This window comes from Schistocerca gregaria, chromosome 1 (assembly GCF_023897955.1).
Source record: "Schistocerca gregaria isolate iqSchGreg1 chromosome 1, iqSchGreg1.2, whole genome shotgun sequence".
Lineage (NCBI taxonomy): Eukaryota > Metazoa > Arthropoda > Insecta > Orthoptera > Acrididae > Schistocerca > Schistocerca gregaria.
In genome coordinates this window covers 435,034,296-435,055,143 of record NC_064920.1, presented here as the reverse complement: position 1 = coordinate 435,055,143, position 20,848 = coordinate 435,034,296, and the positions used below count along the sequence as shown (strand labels likewise).

Genomic DNA, 20,848 nt, shown 5'->3' with positions numbered 1-20,848 from the left:
GATGCTGTAGTATTCAACACTTAGTTCTTTGATATGCTAGGAGCACTGTAGCAAATGATCAGGTATTGAAATTTTTAGTCTCCTCTTAATTCCCCGAGTGCTATGTCCACCATACAGCACTTCTTCATAGTGGGTAAACAGTTCATGATATGAAAGATGCCCTCCTTCAGCTGACCTCCCAGAAGAGAGGTGCTGCTCTCCCATGTACCAAGCCATGTGCCAATCTGTGGTAATTAGCAAATATTATAGTCAAAGATACTTGTGGGTTACACAGTATGAAATTTCCCTGGGAATGCTGGAAGTTAATTGTTGTGGACTGTCATGTGTCTTTGCGAAGAAGAGTGACTCAGGATTTCAAATAATGAGGTGTTTGTTGATAAAATGGACTGTACCACTGTGACGTGTCTCCTGGCTGCTGAGATATAGTCAAGTCGTCCTCACCCACCATTGAGTAGGGCACTGTTCTAACACACAGCTTCTCCATTACACAACATTACCATGTATCCTATCTTACAGGTGGAACTCATTTTAATGTTTTTGCAGCCTAACATTGCACCTAAATTGTTAAGTAGGAGATTTCTGTGTGTTTTTGGAGGGCGGCATTCTCAATCATTTTTATACCTGTTCAGTTAGCATTAGTATATTTATTTTTAACTGTATGATGTTACCAATTGCTAATTTTGTGTACCTGAGAGCAAGTCAGTGTGTGGATCTGTCTGCAGCTGCAAGTGAATGAGTGCCATTTTAATTAAGATTTTATGTTATCAATGTCTGTATTTGAAAATTTAGGTCACATTTGTCACAACATGTTAGTTAGAGCACTGATAACTGTGTTGTTAAGTTTCATGTTGTAACCGCAACCGTCATTACGAAATTGTCAAAGCTTCTATGTGTTACAGGAATGTGCAAAATCATATAAAGAATTTGGTATGATTATTAATTGCTTTTTTATCAGGGACAATTCTTTTTATAAACTTACATGAATGTCAGATGTGTGGACAAATCAGTTCCAGTTTCTTCAACTTTCAAATGTGTGTGTGTGTGTTAGAGAGAGAGAGAGAGAGAGAGAGAGAGAGAGAGAGAGAGAGAGAGACCAATCTTGACACTTCTAATTTTATTTTTTTATGTACTTCAGTGAGCATTGCAGTATGGTTGCAAAAAAGAAGAGAGCTCAAACGGAAATTGATAATACCTCCACTTCAGATATAACAGTAAGAAAAAGGGTACGGTCAAATGAAAATGCTGGGAGTAGTGCAGTTGTACCAAAAACTAAAGAGTCATCAAAAATTGTTACCAAATCTAAAAAAGGCACAGTGTCTAAAGATAAGGTGGAAGATCTAATTGAAAGGGCTGAGGAGGAGTATGTCGATGATGTGCGTACTCATAATAACAACTCAGTTTTAGCTGATGATGGTAAGTAATGCTACTTTGCATAACAATCTGCATACTTTCTTTCTAATGACATGTAATTGGTTTCACCTGTTGTAATCAAATATGACATGCTGAAACATTCATTAACCCTTTCCAGTGTTGATTTGTTTACCAGTTATACACTGATCAGCCAGAACATTATGACCACCTACCTAATGTCCACCTTTGGCACGGATGACAGCTGCAACGCATTGTGGCATGGAAGCAGTGAGGCATTGGCAGATCACTGGAGCCACCACATCTGTGCTCACAGGTTACCTAATTCCAGGGAGGGGGTCAATTAATCTGACGCCATGTTCAATCAAATCTCAGATGCGTTCGATCAGGTTCAAACCTGGCAAGTTGGCTGACCAGCACATAAATTGGAACTAACCACTGTGTTCCTCAAACTACTCCATCACGCTGCTGGCCTTGTGACATGGTGCATTATCTTGAAAAATGCCACTGCTATCAGGAAACATGATCTTCATGAAGGGGCTTATGTGGCCTGCAACTAGTGTATGATACTCCTTGGCCGTCATGGTGCTTTGCAAAAGCTCCACTAGACCTATGGATGCCCATATGAATGTTCCCCAGAGCATAATGGAGCCACTGCCATGTGTCTGTCCCACAGCACAGGCGTCGAGGAACTGTTCCCCTGGAAGACAACAAATTTGCACCTCCCATTGGCATGATGAAGAAGGTATCAGGATTCATCAGATCATGAAATGCTCTGCGACTGCACCAACGTCCAGTGTCGATGGTCACATGCCCATTTCAGTCATAGTTGCCGATGTCATGGTGTTAACATTGGAACATGCATAGGTCATTGACTGTTGAGGCGTATTGTTTGGAGTGTTCAGTAAACTGTATGTTCAGACACATTTTTACTCTGCCCAGCATTAAAGTCTGGTGTTAGTTTTGCCACAGTTTGCAACCTGCTTTGTTTTATCAGTCTGCCCTGCCTACAGTGTCTGACATCTGTAATGAGGGGTGGTCGTCCAGTCCCATGAAATCTGCGCATGGTCTCACCTGGGTTTCGCCAACTGTTGAAGACACACTCCACAGCACTCCTCAAACAGCCAACAAAGTTGTACAGTTTCTGAAATGCTTATGCTGAGCCTCCAGGCCATCACGAATTGCCCTTGGTCAAACTCAGATAGATTGCATGCCTTCCCCTTTCTACACATAGACAGCACACTCTCTGATGTTGTTGTTGTGGTCTTCAGTCCTGAGACTGGTTTGATGCAGCTCTCCATGCTACTCTATCATGTGCAAGCTTCTTCATCTCCCAGTACCTACTGCAACCTACATCCTTCTGAATCTGCTTAGTGTATTCATCTCTTGGTCTCCTTCTATGATTTTTACCCTCCACGCTGCTCTCCAATACTAAATTGGTGATCCCTTGATGCCACAGAACATGTCCTACTAACCGATCCCTTCTTCTGGTCAAGTTGTGCGACAAACTTCTCTTCTCCCCAATCCTATTCAATACTTCCTCATTATTTATGTGATCGACCCATCAAATCCTCAGCATTCTTCTGTAGCACCACATTTCGAAAGCTTCTATTCTTTTTTCGAAACTATTTATCGTCCATGTTTCACTTCCATACATGGCTACACTCCATACAAATGTTTTCAGAAAAGACTTCATGACACTTAAATCCATACTCGATGTTAACAAATTTCTCTTCTTCAGAAACGCTTTCTTTGCCATTGCCAGTCTACATTCTATATCCTCTCTACTTCGACCATCATCAGTTATTTTGCTCCCCAAATAGCAAAAATCCTTTACTACTTTAAGTGTCTCATTTCCCAATCTAATTCCCTCAGCATCACTCAACTTAATTCAACTACATTCAGTTATCCTCATTTTGCTTTTGTTGATGTTCATCTTATATACTCCTTTCAAGACACTGTCCATTCCATTGAACTGCTCTTCCAAGTCCCTTGCTGTCTCTGACAGAATTACAATGTCATCAGCGAACCTCAAAGTTTTTATTTCTTCTCCATGGATTTTAATACCTACTCCGAATTTTTCTTTTGTTTCCTTTACTGCTTGCTTAATATACAGATTGAATAACATCGAGGAGAGGCTACAGCCCTGTCTTACTCCCTTCCCAACCACTGCTTCACTTTCATGTCCTTCGACTCTTATAACTGCCATCTAGTTTCTGTACAAATTGTATATAGTCTTTCGCTCCCTGTATTTTACCCCTGCCACCTTTAGAATTTGAAAGAGAGTATTCCAGTCAACATTGTCAAAAGGTTTCTCTACGTCTACAAATGCTAGAAACGTAGGTTTGCCTTTCCTTAATCCTTCTTCTAAGATAAGTCGTAAGGTCAGTATTGCCTCACATGTTCCAGTATTTCTACGGAATCCAAATTGATTTTCCCCGAGGTCGGCTTCTACTAGTTTTTCCATTCGTCTGTAAAGAATTCATGTTAGTATTTTGCAGCTGTGACTTATTAAACTGATAGCTCGGTAATTTTCACATCTGTCAACACCTGCTTTCTTTGGGATTGGAATTATTATATTATTCTTGAAGTCTGAGGGTATTTCGCCTGTTTCATACATCTTGCTCACCAGATGGTAGAGTTTTGTCAGGACTGGCTCTCCCAAGGTCGTCAGTAGTTATAATGGAATGTTGTCTACTCCGAGGGCCTTGTTTCGACTCAGGTCTTTCATTGCTCTGTCAAACTCTTTACGCAGTATCGTATCTTCCATTTCATCTTCATCTACATCCTCTTCCATTTCCATAATATTGTCTTCAAGTACATTGCCCTTGTATAGACCCTCTATATACTCCTTCCACCTTTCTGCTTTCCCTTCTTTGCTTAGAACTTGGTTTCCATCTGAGCTCTTGATATTCATACAAGTTGTTCTCTTTTCTCCAAAGGTCTCTTTAGTTTTCCTGTAGGCAGTATCTATCTTACCCCTAGTGAGATAAGCCTCTACATCCTTACATTTGTCCTCTAGCCGTCCCTGCTTAGCCATTTTGCACTTCCTGTCAATCTCATTTTTGAGACGTTTGTATTCCTTTTTGCCTGCTTCATTTATTGCATATTTATATTTTCTCCTTTCATCAATAAAATTCAATATTTCTTCTGTTACCCAAGGATTTCTACCAGCCCTCATCTTTTTACCTACTTGATCCTCTGCTGCCTTCACTATTTCATCCCTCAAAGCTACCCATTCTTCTTCTACTGTATTTATTTCCCCCATTCCTGACAATTGTTCCCTTATGCTCTCCCTGAAACTCTGTACAACCTCTGGTTCTTTCAATTTATCCAGGTCCCATCTCCTTAAATTCCCACCTTTTTGCAGTTTCTTCAGTTTTAATCTACAGGTCATAACCAATAGATTGTGGTCAGAGTCCACATCTGCCCCTGGAAATGTCTTACAATTTAAAACCTGGTTCCTAAATCTCTGTCTTACCATTATGTAATCTATCTGATACCTTTTAGTATCTCCAGGGTTCTTCCATGTGTACAACCTTCTTTCATGATTCTTAAACCAAGTGTTAGCTATGACTAAGTTGTGCTCTGTACAAAATTCTACCAGGCGGCTTCCTCTTTCATTTCTTAGTCCCAATCCATATCCACCTACTAAGTTTCCTGCTCTCCCTTTCCCTACACTCAGATTCCAGTCACCCATGATTATTAAATTTTCGTCGCCCTTCACTATCTGAATAATTTCTTTTATTTCTTCACATATTTCTTCAATTTCTTTGTCATCTGCAGAGCTAGTTGGCATATAAACTTGTATTACTGTAGTAGATGTGGGCTTCGTATCTATCTTGGCTACAATTATGCGTTCACTATGCTGTTTGTAGTATCTTACCCACATTCTTATTTTCCTATTCATTATTAAACCTACTCCTGCATTACCCCTATTTGATTTTGTGTTTATAACCCTGTAGTCACCTGACCAGAGGTCTTGTTCCTCCTGCCACCGAATTTCACCAATTCCCACTATATCTAACTTTAACCTGCCCATTTCCCTTTTTAAATTTTCTAACTTACCTGCCCGATTAAGGGATCTGACATTCCACGCTCCAATCTGTAGAATGCCAGTCTTCTTTCTCCTGATAATGACATCCTCTTGAGTAGTCCCCGCCCGGAGATCCAAATGGTGGACTATTTTTCCTCTAGAATATTTTACACAAGAGGACGCCATCATCATTTAATCATACAGTAAAGCTGCATGCCCTCTGGAAAAATTACGGCCGTAGTTTCCCCTTGCTTTCACCCTTTCGCAGTACCAGCACAGCAAGGCCATTTTGGTTATTGTTACAAGGCCAGATCAGTCAATCATCCAGACTGTTGCCCTTGCAACTACTGAAAAGGCTGCTGCCCATCTTCAGGAACCACACGTTTGTCTGGCCTCTCAACAGATACCACTCCATTGTGGTTGTATCTACGGTACGGCTATCTGTATCGCTGAGGCACGCAAGCCTCCCCACCAACGGCAAGGTCCATGGTTCTCTGATACTACATGCATTGTGCATGTGTCTGAATAGTAGTCATTAATTGCCAGGTGGTGCTGCTATCGCTTGGACAGGTTCATGTCGATAGGAGGTCGGTGACCATAATGTTCTGGCTGGTCAGTGTATTTCTCCCATTATTATTTATGTATTCTTTTGATTAATATAATGCTATAGGCTCAGCACGACAACTCAAAAAAATCTTAATTTATGTGAAATGTAATTGGTAAATTGAACTTTAGAAATCCTAATTAAAATGTTACAAAACTGTGAAATATGGATATAATAGCTATATTTAATGAAAGATTAGCTCATTAAAACAGTAGTATAAAGAAAAAGTGGCAACTTAACCATAAGTCAAGAGTGGGCAAGTTCATCTGTTCCATTGACATTACATTTTGTTTTTAATTTGTGTGTCCAGCATTATTGTACATTTTGTTCAAGATGCATTTCTGTCTTTTTATATCTGATCTGTCCCATTTTTTCCCCCTGCAGACAAAATGGATGGCTCTGGATCCTTGTTGTAAATATTAGTGGTGCTTTGGGCAATTTACACCATTTTCTCTTGATAAGAATTTCCTTGTCAATATCATAAAATGTTTAAACTTACTACAATTTTTTTCAACTTCACAGAAGAAAGGATGTAATATGGCCATCTCAACAATCATACTCTCATTAAGTTGTTCACAGTGCAGCATTTTTCATAAGACAAATGAATTGTATCTATGTGGGGGCTTTCAATAAGTAATGCAACATTATTTTTTCCTGAGAAAACTTTGGTTGAAAAAACTAATTTTGTTTGTGATGTCCTTGAACATTTGTACATTATCAAATATTTCCAGTAATTCCCAGATGATGATAGCTCTACAACTAGTCTTGAAAATGGCATCTGCAAATGAGGTACGTTCCAAGCAAAGTGTCATAACCCGACGTAGGTCTCAATGTATTTACTCGGATCACCATTAGATCAGAGGATTGTAGGTCATTTCTTAGTACATGAGTGGCTTCGTACAGGGGTGAAACAGCAACGGATTCAAGCTGAGGTCTCTGTGATTAGACACAGTACAGAATGACTTGCATGTTAAGCTAAGGAAGTAGATATGGTGGTGATAAGGAAATGAGATCGTGTTGTGGTTTGGCTTATTGGTGTGCTTTTTATATTTTCTTCATGTATTTGCAGTGAACATGCATGAAAGCAATGACACTAGTATATAAATTCAGTAAGTGCAGAATATAATAGTCTTATTAGTGTTTCCACACATTAACCAGAACAAATTGTCACCATGACTTATAACTTGCTTAAGCTTCACATATACACGGTAGCTTATGGTACTACTGGCTATGAACCATGGAAGTGCCAGATTGTTGTTCTGATCGAACCCTCAGGTTCAAGTACTTGTCATAATGAGAGTGACACACAGACAGTTACAAGTCGACAACTGTATGAAGGAAATCAATAACTTGAGTACAGAGGTACATAAAAGCAAGCTGTGCAAGTCATTCTTAGTGTAAAAGCTTAACAGAGTTTAATCTCTCTCACATAGTATCTGCTGCAGACTTGTTTATCAAAGACTGTCCCCCCCCCCCCCCCTCCTCCCCCCGTGTGGGTCCAGGGGTTGGAATGGGCCTGAGGTATTCCTGCCTGTCGCAAGAGGCAACTAAAAGAAGTCTCACATGTTTTGGCCTTAATGTGATGGTCCCTTTTAGGGTTTGACCTCCATTTTTCAAAATGTTCCCAAAGAGCGATCCAATTGGTGAAGGGTGCATTAAATGGTGCATAGTGTTCATTATACATTGAGACCTCTCGCATTCTTCATCGATGTGGATCTGCACTTCTGCTCATTCTCCAGCTGTTGAGTGAGGTCACGCTCCTGGGTGCATTTTCCTTCAACCTCTGCGCAGTATCCCTTTCTGCACTGTCGATGATAATGGACTTCTTAGCTCGTTTGCGCCTGATATCCAGCATGGTAGCCAGTCCATTGTGGTGGGGCCGCCATGTACCCTGTTGGTAGTAGCCTCCTGACCACACAGGGATCGCTCTGCTTGATGCCTGTGCCGTTAACTCCCCACATATGCCAAGGATGCCCGTCACTCTGGGGCATTAGGACTCCCAGCAATGGCCAACCTGCCAGGTGGCATCCATGGGGAGAGCCCCTGGTCATAGTGCGTGGCATCAGGGCAGATGGCACGCCATGAAATGTAGTACATCATCTCCTGTGGGTGGTCAAACACCAGCAGTTTCCTAGTGGTCATCGTCTAACTTCAATGCTAAGAAATATGACCCCAAATTGTTTGTATCCCCCACCCCCCACCCCTCCCTGCCACACCATGGGAGGAACGCCAGGCTAAGGTTAGTAGCGAAGCTTATTCACCCTGGTACATTATATGTACGAGAGTTGATGGGGTCTCTCTTGTCGATGAAGCCTCAGTTTTTTGTGGAGCATTTAGAGGACATGTTTGGAGAGATGTTCAAAATGTCAGGGTTGGTCTTGGTCAAAACAGCATACTCTGCCCAGTCATAGGCACTACTCGCATGTGCCAAGCTGGGGGATGCTTCTGTTTCCATCACACCCCATAAGAGCTCAAATATGGTCCAGGATATCATGTTTCACAGGGACCTTCTTTTGCAGTCTGACGATGAGGTGCACGCCAGTTTAGAGTGGTTAGGTGTCCATTTCATCCGGCACGTCCACTGGGGTCTGAGGGATAATCTTGGCCTTCGAGGGTGACACATTACCAAAGAAGGTCAAGGTGATGGTCTACCACTGTGATGTAAAGCCATATATCCCTTCCCCATACGGTGCTTTAAGTGCTGGAAGTTTGGCCATATGTATTTCCACTGTACTTCCAGTGTCACCTGTCAGTATTGTGGACATCCTTCACACCCCAAAACTCCCTGTGCCCGCCTCTGATCTGTGTCAACTGCGGAGAGCACCATTTGCTTTGCTCACCAGACTGCGGGATTCTCCAGGAAGAAAGAAATTTAATGGAATACGAGAACCTGGACCGACTGACCTACACTGAGGCTAAGAGAAAATATGAGATGCTACATCCTGTGCATATGACGTCAACATACGCTGCTGCTTTGACAACAGTTCTACCATCTTGCTATCCGCCGTGTACAGTTGGGTCTCAGAGCTGTCAGACTCCACCTGCCCACTTGATGGTGTGGGGTACTTCCCTCCGTGTTGTTCCTGCGCAACCTACTTCAGGAGCAACACCCCCTGAACCATTGTGTACGTCAGTCCCCACTTCTCAGCCAGAAAAGCATAAGTCTTCTTCAGCTCCTCTCACCAGGAACGGATCCCTTGGGTCACTCCCTTCCCAGGTTCCTACCAGTGGCAAATTTGACACCCACCAGTGGCTGAAGCAACCACAGGTAGCTGGTCGTAGGGCTTCATGGTCCTCATCAGTCCCTGAGACTAAATCAGTGAAGCTCTCTCAGCCAGACAAACCCAAGAAGCATCTAAAAAGAAAAAGGCCCCCCAGAACCAAGGCAATGTGGTGGCACCCACACCACCATTACCTACAAGCTCTGTGTCTGAGGATGAGGTGGAGATTCTGGCATCCGCTGAGGACCTAGATCACGCTAGGCCCTCAGACACAATGGCTGTCATCCACACAGGTACTCATCGGGTGGCAGCAGTTGACCCCGAGGTGTTGACTGCCTCATTGAGTGTTTCATGCCTTCCCAGTCTCACAGTCACGTAATCCTCCTGTGGAATTGTGGCAGTTTTTTCCACCACCTGGCTGAGCTACGGCAACTGTTAAGCTTTACACCTGCTTTCTGCATTCCCCTCCAGGAAAACTGGTTCCCAGCAATGTGGACTCCTGACCTTCATGGCTATAAGGGATATTACAGGAACCATAGTGACTATAATAGTGTGTCAAGTGGAGTTTGCGTCTATGTCCTGAACTCGGTATGTAGTGAACCTGTGCCCCTTAAAGCCCCTCTTGAAGCTGCGGATGTTGGGATAAGGAATACACAGGAAATAACTGTCTGCAATGTATATCTTCCTCCAGATGGTGCAGCACCCCAGAACATATTGGCTGCACAGATTTATCAACTCCCTAAACCTTTCCTACTTTGGGAGATTTTATTGTGCATAACCACTTGTGGGGTGGCACCATGCTTATTGGACGAGGTAAGGAGGTCGAAAATTTACTATCACAACTCGACCACTGCCTCTTAAATACAGGTGCCCCCACACATTTCAGTGCGGCACATATTCGGCCATTGATCTATCAGTGTGCGGTCCTGACCTTCTCCCATCTATCCACTGGAGAGCATATGATGACTTGTGTGGTAGTGACCACTTCCCTATCTTCCTCTCTCTCCCCAGGTGTCATGCCTATGGATGCCTACCCAGATGGTATTTAAACTAGGCAGATTGGGAATCCTTCATCTCTGCTGTCACCGCTGAATCTTCCCCACATGGTGCCATCAATGTTATCATTGAGCAGGTCACTACAATGATCGTTTCTGCGATAGAAAACATGATCGCCGCTCATTCTTTATGGTGCCTGTGGCGAAAGACAGTCCCTTGGTGGTTGCTGGAAGTTGCTGAGGCAATTAAAGAGCATAAAAGGCACCAGCTTATAAAACGATGGAAACAGGAGTGTTGGGGGAGGTCCCTGTCGACCATTGGCTGCCATACGTCACCTTCCCAATTCTGGATGAAGATCAGACATCTTTTTGGGTACCAAACCCCAAAAGGTGTCCCTGGCATTAGCATCAATGGTGTGTTATCTACCAACGCAAAAGTGATTGCCGAGCACTTTGCTGAGTACTGTGCTCGAGCCTCTGTGGTGGATAACTATCCCCCAACCTTCTCGCTCTCAAATGGCGGATGGAAGAGAAAGTCCTCTCATTCACTACAAGCCACAGTCAACCCTACAATGCCCCATTTACAGAGTGAGAGCTCCCTAGCGCCCTTGCACAATTCCCTTCCACAGCTCCTGGCCGGATTGGATCCACAGTCAGATGATTAAACATCTCTTGTCTGACTACAAGCGGCATCTCATCATCATCTTCGATCAGATCTGGTGCAATGTCATTTTTCCATTGCAATGGTGGGAGCGCACCATCTTTTCGGTGCCCAAACCCAGTCAAAACCTGCTTGATGTGGGTAGCTACCAGCCCATCAGCCTTACCAACTTTCCTTGTAAGCTGTCAGAACGTATGGTGCGTCGGCATTTGGGTTGTGTCCTAGAGTCATGTGGCCTACTGGCTCCATGTCAGGGTGGTTTCCACCAGGTTCACTCTACCATTGATAATCTTGTCCACCTCAAGTCTGCCATCCAAACAGCCTTTTCCAGACGCTAACATCTGGTTGCAGTCTTTTTTGAATTACGTAAAGCAAACGACACGACCTGGCAACATCATATCTTTGCCACATTGTATGATTGGGGTCTCCGGGCCCCCATCCAATTTTTATCCAAAACTTCCTGTCACTCCGTACTTTCCATGTCCAAGTCAGTGCCTCCCATAGTTCCTCTGTATTCAGGAGAATGAAGTTCTGCAGGGCTCTGTATTGAGTGTGTGTCTATTTTTAGTGGCTATTAACAGTCTATCAGCAGCTATAGGGCCATCGGTCTCACCTCTGTATGCAGATGACTTCTCCATTTCATACTGCTACTCCAGTACTGGTGTTACTGAGCGGCACCTACAGGGAGCCATTCACAAGGTGCAGTCATGACTTCCAGTTTTCAGCTGCGAAGTCGTGTGTCATGCATTTCTGTCGGCATTGCACCGTTCCTCCAGAACTGGAACTTTACCTTAATGACAATCCACTCACTGTTGTGGAGACATATTGATTTTTAGGACTTGGCTACTTCACCTTCGTCGGCTTAAGCAGAAGTGCTCAGTGTCCTGGTGGAGGCCGGAGTGCCTCCATTGAAGATTAGGTGTGCCCAACTGCTCACCAGTTATGTTGTACACCTTGGTAGTTCTCCTGTGTGTCCGAATTACCGTCTCCTTTTCCCAACCACAGCGTTTCATCTCCCGCATCGGCGGCTCAGGTCAGGGCTTACAATTGCGGTTCGTGTCCAGTCCCTTCTGTCTGAACTGGAGTCTTTCCCATTTACCGCCTCTCTTCGAGGTCCATTCACATACACCTTCTTGGTGTACACCTAAGCTGCAGATTCTTCTGGATCTTTCACATGGCCCTAAGGACTCTGTTAACCCTTTGACTCTCCACTATCACTTCCTCTCGATTCTCGTCATGTACCAGGGCCATGAAGTGGTTTACACCAGTGGCTCGATGGCTGATGGTTACATAGGCTTCGCATATGTTCATGGAGGACATATTGAACAGCACTCCTTGCCATATGGCTGCAGTGTTTTCACTGCAGAGTTGGCGGCCATATCTCGTGCTCTTGAGCACATCCGCTCGTGCTCTAGCAAGTCATTTCTTCTGTGTACTGACTCCTTGAGCAGCCTACAAGGTATCAACCAGTGCTACCCTTGCCGTCCTTTGGTAGCGTCCATTCAGGAATCCATCTATCCCCTGGAATTGTCCCGTCATTCAGTGATGTTTCTGTGGACCCCAGGACACGTGTGAATCACAGGCAATGAATTTTCCAACAGGCTGGCCAAACAGGCTACGTGGAAATCACTTCTTGAGATGGGCATCTCTGAAACAGACCTGTGTTCTGTATTATGCTGCAGTGTTTTTCGGCTTTGGGGGTCGGAATGGCATCACAGTACGCACAACAAATTGCGTGTTCTTAAGGAGACTACGAATGTGTGGAAGTCTTCCATGTGATACTCTCGCAGGGAATCAGTTGTCCTTTGCTGGCTTTGAATTGGCCATACGTGGCTAACGCATGGTTACCTCCTATGTCACGAGGACCCACCTCAGTGTTGCTGTGGCTCACAAATGATGGTCGCCCACCTCTTGCTGAACTGCCCACTTTTAGCCACTCTGTGGCGGATTTTTAACTTTCCGAGCACCCTACCTGTGGTTTTGGTTAGCAATGCCTCAACAGCAGCTTTAGTTTTATGTTTTATTCGTGAGGGTGGCTCTTATCATTTGATCTAAGTTTTAGCACATGTCCTTTTTCCCTCTGTGTCCTCCACCCTAGTGCTTTTAGGGTGGAGATTTTAATGTGTTGCAGAGTGGCTGGCTTCACCTTTTTGTTGTCAGGGTCAGCCAGCCATGGTAATCTGCTCTCTTGTTTTGATGTCTTCTTGCATGTCTCTGTAGTTTTCTTGTCTGATTTTGTCCATTTTAGTGTTTGTTGCGCTTCTGTCATTCTTATGGTTTTCTCCTTTGTTCCAGGTGTGTTTTGTATGTTTCAATTATTTTGCTTCCACCTTTGTGGAATTATTTTAATCGGAACGAGGGACCGATGACCTAGCAGTTTGCCCCCCCCCCCCCACCCTCTTAAACCAACCAACCAAGAGTGGCAGGAATTCTTCTGCTCATTGGAACTCTTCTGCTTGCTGGAACCCTTTGGCTTGCAGGAAGTCTCCCTTGCTTGACATTTAAGGGCTTCTACTTATGGCATTTTGGGCTGTTTGGTTACAGATGATAGATTCCTGTGTCAGTTTTTTACCTACATCTCGTAGTCTGTTATTTTGCCAAAGCATTTGAGCTCTTAATAAACTGACAAAAGCAGTTTGCACTTTATGTCTCTATCGAAGTTACAGTGCTTGTGTGTGTGTGTGTGTGTGTGTGTGTGTGTGTGTGTGTGTGTGTGTAGGGGAGGGGGGTCTGCCTTCAGCATTTGATCATTATGAAAAAACTGTCGCAAATATTCACTGATGTTGATAGAACCAGGTAGTGGATAAAAGCACAGTAAGTCACTAGCTGAAGCATCTGTCATCCACAGAAAAATGACAAGGAAATTTGTCTGATCTTCCATGTGCGGGGAGGCTGCACGCAACTCCGATGCTTGCAATGTTGCAGTGTGTGGACATTCTTTATTTGAGGCGATCGATAAATAACAATCAAGCAACACGGTGCTTAACTTGACATCTCTGTTGGTTCTGTAGTCACTTGGTACAGCAGTTAGTGTATGCAAAGGATTGCGTTTCCTTGAACCCTGACTGAAGAGCACAAACAGGAAAGAAGGAACAAATATATCATATTGCTTGCTCATTATAAGGCTGATGATGATGATTTCTTGTCGAACCTTTTTCCGGAGAGCCACCACACGATGTCACCTTCGAAGAAGTAATGCAAAACTATACCTTAATCTGGTCAAGACATGGCTACAGTAAAAGGAGTCATAATAAAATGAGCAACTCTGAAGTCTGTTGTGAGATTCTTACAAGGGAACCTCCCCATCACACCCCCCTCAGATTTAGTTGTAAGTTGGCACAGTGGATAGACCTTGAAAACCTGAACACAGATCAGTCGAGAAAACAGAAAGAAGTTATATGGAACTATAAACAAATAAGCAAAATATGCAAATTGAGTAGCCCACGCAAAGATAGGGAACATTTAGGATAATTTGAGTCAGGAACGCCGTGGTCCCGTGGTTAGCATGAGCAGCTGCGAAATGACTTGGTTGAAGTCTCCCCTCGAGCAAAAATTTTGTTTTTGTTTTCGCAAAGTTATGATCTGTCCGTTCGTTCATTGACGTCTCTGTTCACTGTAATAAGTTTAATGTCTGTGTTTTGCGACCGCACCGCAAAACCGTGCTATTAGTAGACAAAAGGACCTGCCTCTCTAATGGGAACCAAAAACATTTGATCGCAAGGTCATAGGTCAACCGATTCCTCCACAGGAAAACGCATCTGATATATTCTATACGACACTGGTGACGGCATGTGCGTCACATGACAAGAATATGTTGTCGACCCACCTAACTTGTACACTTGGCGAATGGGTAAAAAGATTCTTCTACGTTGCCCGATTTAGGTGTTCTTGTGGATGTGATAATTACTCCCAAAAAAGTGATGAAAACATAAGAGTTTGTCGCATAAACTGCAACAAATGAATCCAAAAGTCTCACAGTCGCACACTTTTCCCTGTGCTCTGTCAAAACATATGTTTTTAACGTTTTCAAATTTTTCCGTGTGTAGCCCATGAAATCCTGCATATGCCCAAGCAAATCTGAACATGTCCTGGAATTTTGTAGAGCGAAGTTGATTATGTGTGAGTGCCTGAACTTTGATAATTGTCTGAAAATAAAAAATTAAACTTTTCTCGCAAAGGAAGACTTGAACCATGGACCTCACGTTCCGCAGCTGCTCACGCTAACCGCGGGACCATGGCGGTCCTGACTTCTGTCTATCCTTGATGTTGCCTATCTTGTGCATGCACTAATCAGTTTGTATATTTTGCTTATTTTTTCATAGTTCCACATAACTTCTTCCTGTTTGTTCGATTGATCTGTGTTCAGTTTTTCAAGGTCTATCCACAGTGCCAACTTATAACTAAATCTGAGGGGGGTGCAATGGGGAGGTTCCCTTATTAGGAAAGTGGAGAAAAATTACTGCATTGTCTTGTGCACAAAAATGTGACACACTTCTTCATCTCCACAATATCACAAGATCACAAATAAGTCTGTGCACCCAAGAGGAGATCACACAAATTCGGTGAACTGTTCTTCCTCATCTGCCCTACAGTCCAGATGTCGCATCTTTAAATTTCTATCTCTTTGAACTACTGATGGATGGACTCTTTGGGAAGTACTACAACAATTATGCAGCAAAAAGTTGGCTAAGATTTAGACCAGTAGAGTGGTACCCTGATGACGCACAGGCTCGCACATTTTGGTGGCATAAAGCCATGCAATACATTGGAAAATAAGGTGTTATAGTCAGAGAATGGGGGAACAGACTTGTGCAGTGGTTCCCCACCTTTCTTAGACCATTAGCTAGTACACTCACCGCCCTACATCCCCCTCCCCACCCCCCTTTCCCCCACATTATTACCAACTTTCACACCTAACTAAGCTGTAGAATGAAAGACTTTCCTTGTAAAACTTTTATTCTTAATACAATGAAAGATGAATGGCATTTAGCTTTGTGTGTGTGAGGGGGGGGAGAGGAGTTGACACTTATTACAAAATGTACTTCCCCTGCATTACTCCTTTCAATTCCAGCATTTTCTTGGCCTGCACACTGCAATGCCATTTAAAATCAACCAAGTTAAAACCTGCACACTATACTTACTGTTTATAAATCGCTTGATTGCTGCACACGTTATTTCTGAACTGGAAGACTTCAGACTGTTGATGCTTTGTGTGGTCAGCAACAACAACAACAATAACAATAATAACAATAATAATAATAGTAATAGCAATACTGTATACAGCATCCTTATGTAGTTACTGCTGTGTTGTGCTGTCAATTCATTTATCTGTTTCAAAATGAGTAATGAAGCAATTTCTGGACTACTGTAGGTACTAACTACAACATGGAGAAGACATTTGCTTGAAATATTTAGCATTTGTTACATATATGTTTCACTTTTATCATCAGCGATGTACAGGACAATGTAGAAAATATGTGTGTAGTGGCTGGGCAATGTGAGGAACCAGTAACCTTCATCACATTAATGTTACTAATTGAGAAAAAGTAATTAGTGATAACTTATATAATCATTATTAGAGTCTTATGAATTGTGATAACAATAATAATTTAGTGTAACCCTTGAGGGGAGGCGGCAGAGGGGTAATTACCCCGGGTTGGGAACCACTGGTATAGTGTGTATAACTCATGAATAAAACCATCCTGCTTTGAGAAAGTGTCATATTACTTATTGAAGGATCCTCATAGATAATGAAAACAAATGAAAAACCAATTTTGAAATATCTAAAGTAGAAATAACTCTTGCAAATACATTGATTATTCATAAGAAATGTGGGTAAGGTGACAGAGTGTGCTCAACAATAGCAGAAGTAATTTTCTCCAATAGAAAATGATGCACTGTGAAGGAATTATGCGAATGGGACAAAAATTGATAGATGTGATGTACAGACAAACAAATGAACACAATTTAAGAAAAGTGGATGATTTATTTAAGAGAAAGGGCTTCACAATTTGAGCAAGTCAGTGACTCATTGGTCCACCTCTGGCCCTTATGCAAGCAGTTATTTGGCTGACGTTGATTGATAGAGCTGTTGGATGTCCTCCAAAGGGATTCTGTGCCAAATTCTGCCCATTGAAAGCGTTAGATGGTCAAAATCCTGAGCTAGTTGGATGCTCCAAATGTTCTCAACGGGGGAGAGATCTGGTGACCTTGCTGCCAAAGATAAGATGTGGCAAGCACAAAGACTAGCAGTAAAAACTCTCGCCATGTTCGGGCAGGCATTATCTTGCTGAAATATAGGCCCAGAATCCGTTACCGTGAAGGGCATCAAAACAGAGCACGGAAAATCGTCAACGCACTGCTGTGCTATAAGAGTGTCATAGATTGACAATCAAAGGGTTCCTGCTATGAAAAGAAATGGCACCCCATCACTCCTGTTTTTCAGGCCTTACAGTGGGTGATGTTCATATTAGTATCCCCCACTGGTTAGGCCATCACTAGACACCTCTTCGGCCTGAAATCTCTGTGACGTGTAGAATTGTCTTCAGTGACATGTTCTGCTTTGAACTGAGCCCCAGTGACCCGCAAAGACGTGTCTGGAGACACCTCTGACAAGCAGTGGGATACCAACCTAAACGTCACTCGCCCTATGGCCTGACAACCAGGAGTGATGGTCTGGGGTTCCATTTATTTTCATAGCTGGCCCACTTGTTGTCATCTGCACCACCCTTACAGCGCAGTGATACATCAACTATATTCTACGCCCCATTTTGTTGCCCTTTATGGCAAGGCATTCTTGGCTTACATTTCAGCAAGATAATATTCACCTGCAAATGGTGAAAGTTTCTACTGCTTGTTTTTGTGTTTTCCAAACCCTACCTTGACCAGCAAGGTCAAGGATCTCTCCCCAGTTGAGAATGATTGAAGCATTATGGGCAGGGCCCTCCAACTATCTCGAGATTTGGACAATCTAACATACCAATTGGACAGAATTTGGCACAATATCCCTCAGGAGGACATACAATAACTCTGTCAGTCAATACCAAGCCAAGTAACTGCTTGCATAAGGGCCAGAGGTGGTCCAATGCATTTTTGACTTGCTCAATTTGTGAAGCTCTTTTTCTTGTATAAATCGTCTAATTTTCCTGAAATTGTAATCATTTGTTTGTATGTACATGTTTATCACATCTACCAATTTCTGTCCCATTCAGGTAATTACTTCATAGTACATTGCTTGTGTTGTTGTTGTTGCTACTATTTCTGTAGCACAATTGAAGCATTATGATTGTGTCTGCTTGTTCTTCGTGTGGTGAAGATATGTTGTATTATAACATGGGGAAGGCACCTTTTCCTTGACAGCTTCGTTCCCGTTTCATTCTTAGTCTGCTCACACTTTTCCAGTTTCTTTGTTTATGTGTTCTAATTTTGTGAGTTAGTCTGGCGTGGTCTCCCTTCACAGTCAAGCATTCAGCAATGCCCGATTACTATATGTAACATATGCGCTTGAGCCCCTGTACCACTAAGGATCTATTATGAGGCAGAAATAATGTTCTCAAAATGCACAGTAAGTTTTTGATTGCTGTCATGTAAGTGAAAACATGTGACATCTCTTTTTGGTTTGCTAGAGTGAAGCTTGTAACAGTATTATGCAAGAATGCTATAAATGCTACAATAATAGGACACACAAAGTCTCATCAGTCTTTTGATAGGTTCGTTGCAGCCTACCATGAATTCTTCTATTGTGCCAAACTCTGCAATTCAGAGTAGCACTTGCACCATATGTTCTCAATTATTTGTTGGATATGTTCCAATCTCTGTCATCTCTTACAGTTTTTACTCCCTGAAGCTTGCCCTAGTATCACTGAAATTATTCCCTGATGTCTTAACAAATGTTCTGTCATCTTGTCTCTTCTTCTTCTCAATGTTTTCTGTGTGTTCGTATCTTTGCCTATTCTATGAAGAACCTCTGTATTCCCTATCTTTTCATTCCACTTAAGTTTAAACACCTTTCTATAGCAGTAAATCTCAAATGTTTTGATTCTCTCTTTTTTCCCTATTTTCCCACCTCTGTAAATCTCAAATGTTTCGGTTCTCTCTTTTTTTCCCTTATTTTCCCACCATCCATGATTCACTACTGTCCAATGCTGTGCTCCAAATGTGCATTCTCAGAAACTTCTTCCTCAAATTAAACCTGACATCAGATACTAGCAGACTCCTCTTTACCAGTGTGTCCTCTTTTCTTGTGCTAGTCTGCCTTTTATGTTATACTTGCTTCATTTGTCATGTGTTGTTTCGCTTCCAAGGTAGCAAAATTCCTTATCTTTGCCTACTTTGTAGTCTCCAGTTTGATGTTAAGCTTATTGCTTATCTACTTTCTGCTACTCCTCATTACTTTCATCTGTCTTCAGTTTACTCTGAATCCAGATTTTGTATTCAGACTGTTCATCGCATTCAACGAGTCCCGTAATTCTTCTTCACTTTGACTGAGGATAGCAACAGCATTATCAAATCAAACCATTTATATCCTTTTACCCTGAATTTGAATCCTACTCTTAAACCTCTATTTTATTTCCATCTTTGTTTCTTTGGTGTTTAGATTGAACTGTAGGGAGACTACATCCCTGTCTTACAACCTTTTTAATCTGAGCACTTCATTTTTGTTCTTCTATTCTTATTGTTCCCTTTTGATTCTTTTACATATTGTATATTATTCATCTTTCAGTACAGCTTACTCCTAGTTTTCTCAAAATTTTGAACATCTAGCACCATTTATATTTTCGGGTCAATAAATCCTATGAATGTGTCTTGATTTTTTCTTAAGTCTAGCTTCCATTATCAGTCGCAAAGACATAACTGCTTCTGTGGTGCCCCTGCCTTCTAGAAAGCCAAACTGATCATCAGCTAGAGATCCTCAGTCTTGTTTTTTTCTATTTTTTGTATGTTATTCTTGTGAGCAACTTAAATGCGTGTGTTATTAAGATGATTACATGACAGGTCTTGCACTTATCTGTACTTGCTGTCTTTGGCATTGTGTGGATGACAGTTTTCTGAAAGTGTTGGGGAATGTCTCCAGGCTGTTTGAATAGTAACTCTGTTGCCACTTGCCACAGTGGTTTTATGAATTTCTGAGGAATGTTATCTACCCCTTCTGTCTTATTTCATCACAAGTCTTCCAGATATCTGTTAAAATCTTCACTTTAAAGCTGAAGCCATATGTCTTCCATATTGACACCCATTTCATCCTTGCTCATGTCATCAGACAAGTGCTCCTTCTTGTAGAGTTCCTCAGTTTACTCTTTTCTTGATGAACTTGCTTTTAATTTTACGACATTGTTGTTTTGACATTTCTGTATGCTGAATCAGTCCTTCCAATGACCATTTCTTTCTCAATTTCTTCACATTTTTCCTGCATTCATTTTGTCTTGGCTTCCCAGAATTAATATTTATTTCATTTGTAGCTAACTTATATTTTTGTACTCCTGAAATTCTATGGCTTTTTTTTTTTTACTTTTTCTTTTGTTGGTCAATTAATTTAATTCTTCTGTTATCCAAGGCTTATTCACAATTACCTTCCTTGTACCTATGTCTGTTTGTCCAACTTCTGTGATTGCCCTTTTGGAGATGTCCATTATTCTTCAACTGAACACCTACTGTGGTACTCATCATCATCATCATAGTATCTTTGCTGTCTGTGGCTGGTACAATTTTTGCTAGAATTCTGTTGAATTGCATCCAGCCTCTTTCTGACGCTGTTTTCCTGAATCTCATTCTGGAATTCACTTTCTCAGAGCTACTATTGATATGATCTTCTGTGTGCAGCAACTGCAAGAGAACTGCAGGGAACAGCATAAGACTTTGTTATTAATATTCTGTCACCCAGAAAAATTCTTTGTACTGTGCGCATAGAAGCCATGCAGAAGTCGGAAAATGTTTCGGCTGCCATGAACGCTGTGTTGGAGTGAT

At 42.2% G+C, this 20,848-nt stretch overlaps 1 protein-coding gene across 4 annotated transcripts in view; it reads left to right on the top strand.

Moving 5' to 3' along the window:
• LOC126351205 (nucleolar transcription factor 1-A-like) overlaps positions 1 to 20,848 on the top strand; it is a 210,454-nt gene that overhangs the window by 59,005 nt on the left and 130,601 nt on the right. For all 4 annotated transcript variants that reach the window (XM_050002583.1, XM_050002584.1, XM_050002586.1 and 1 more), the window contains one exon: positions 1,136 to 1,413. In XM_050002583.1, the coding sequence (XP_049858540.1) occupies positions 1,136 to 1,413 (278 nt within the window). The remainder of the gene's footprint in view (positions 1 to 1,135; positions 1,414 to 20,848) is intronic.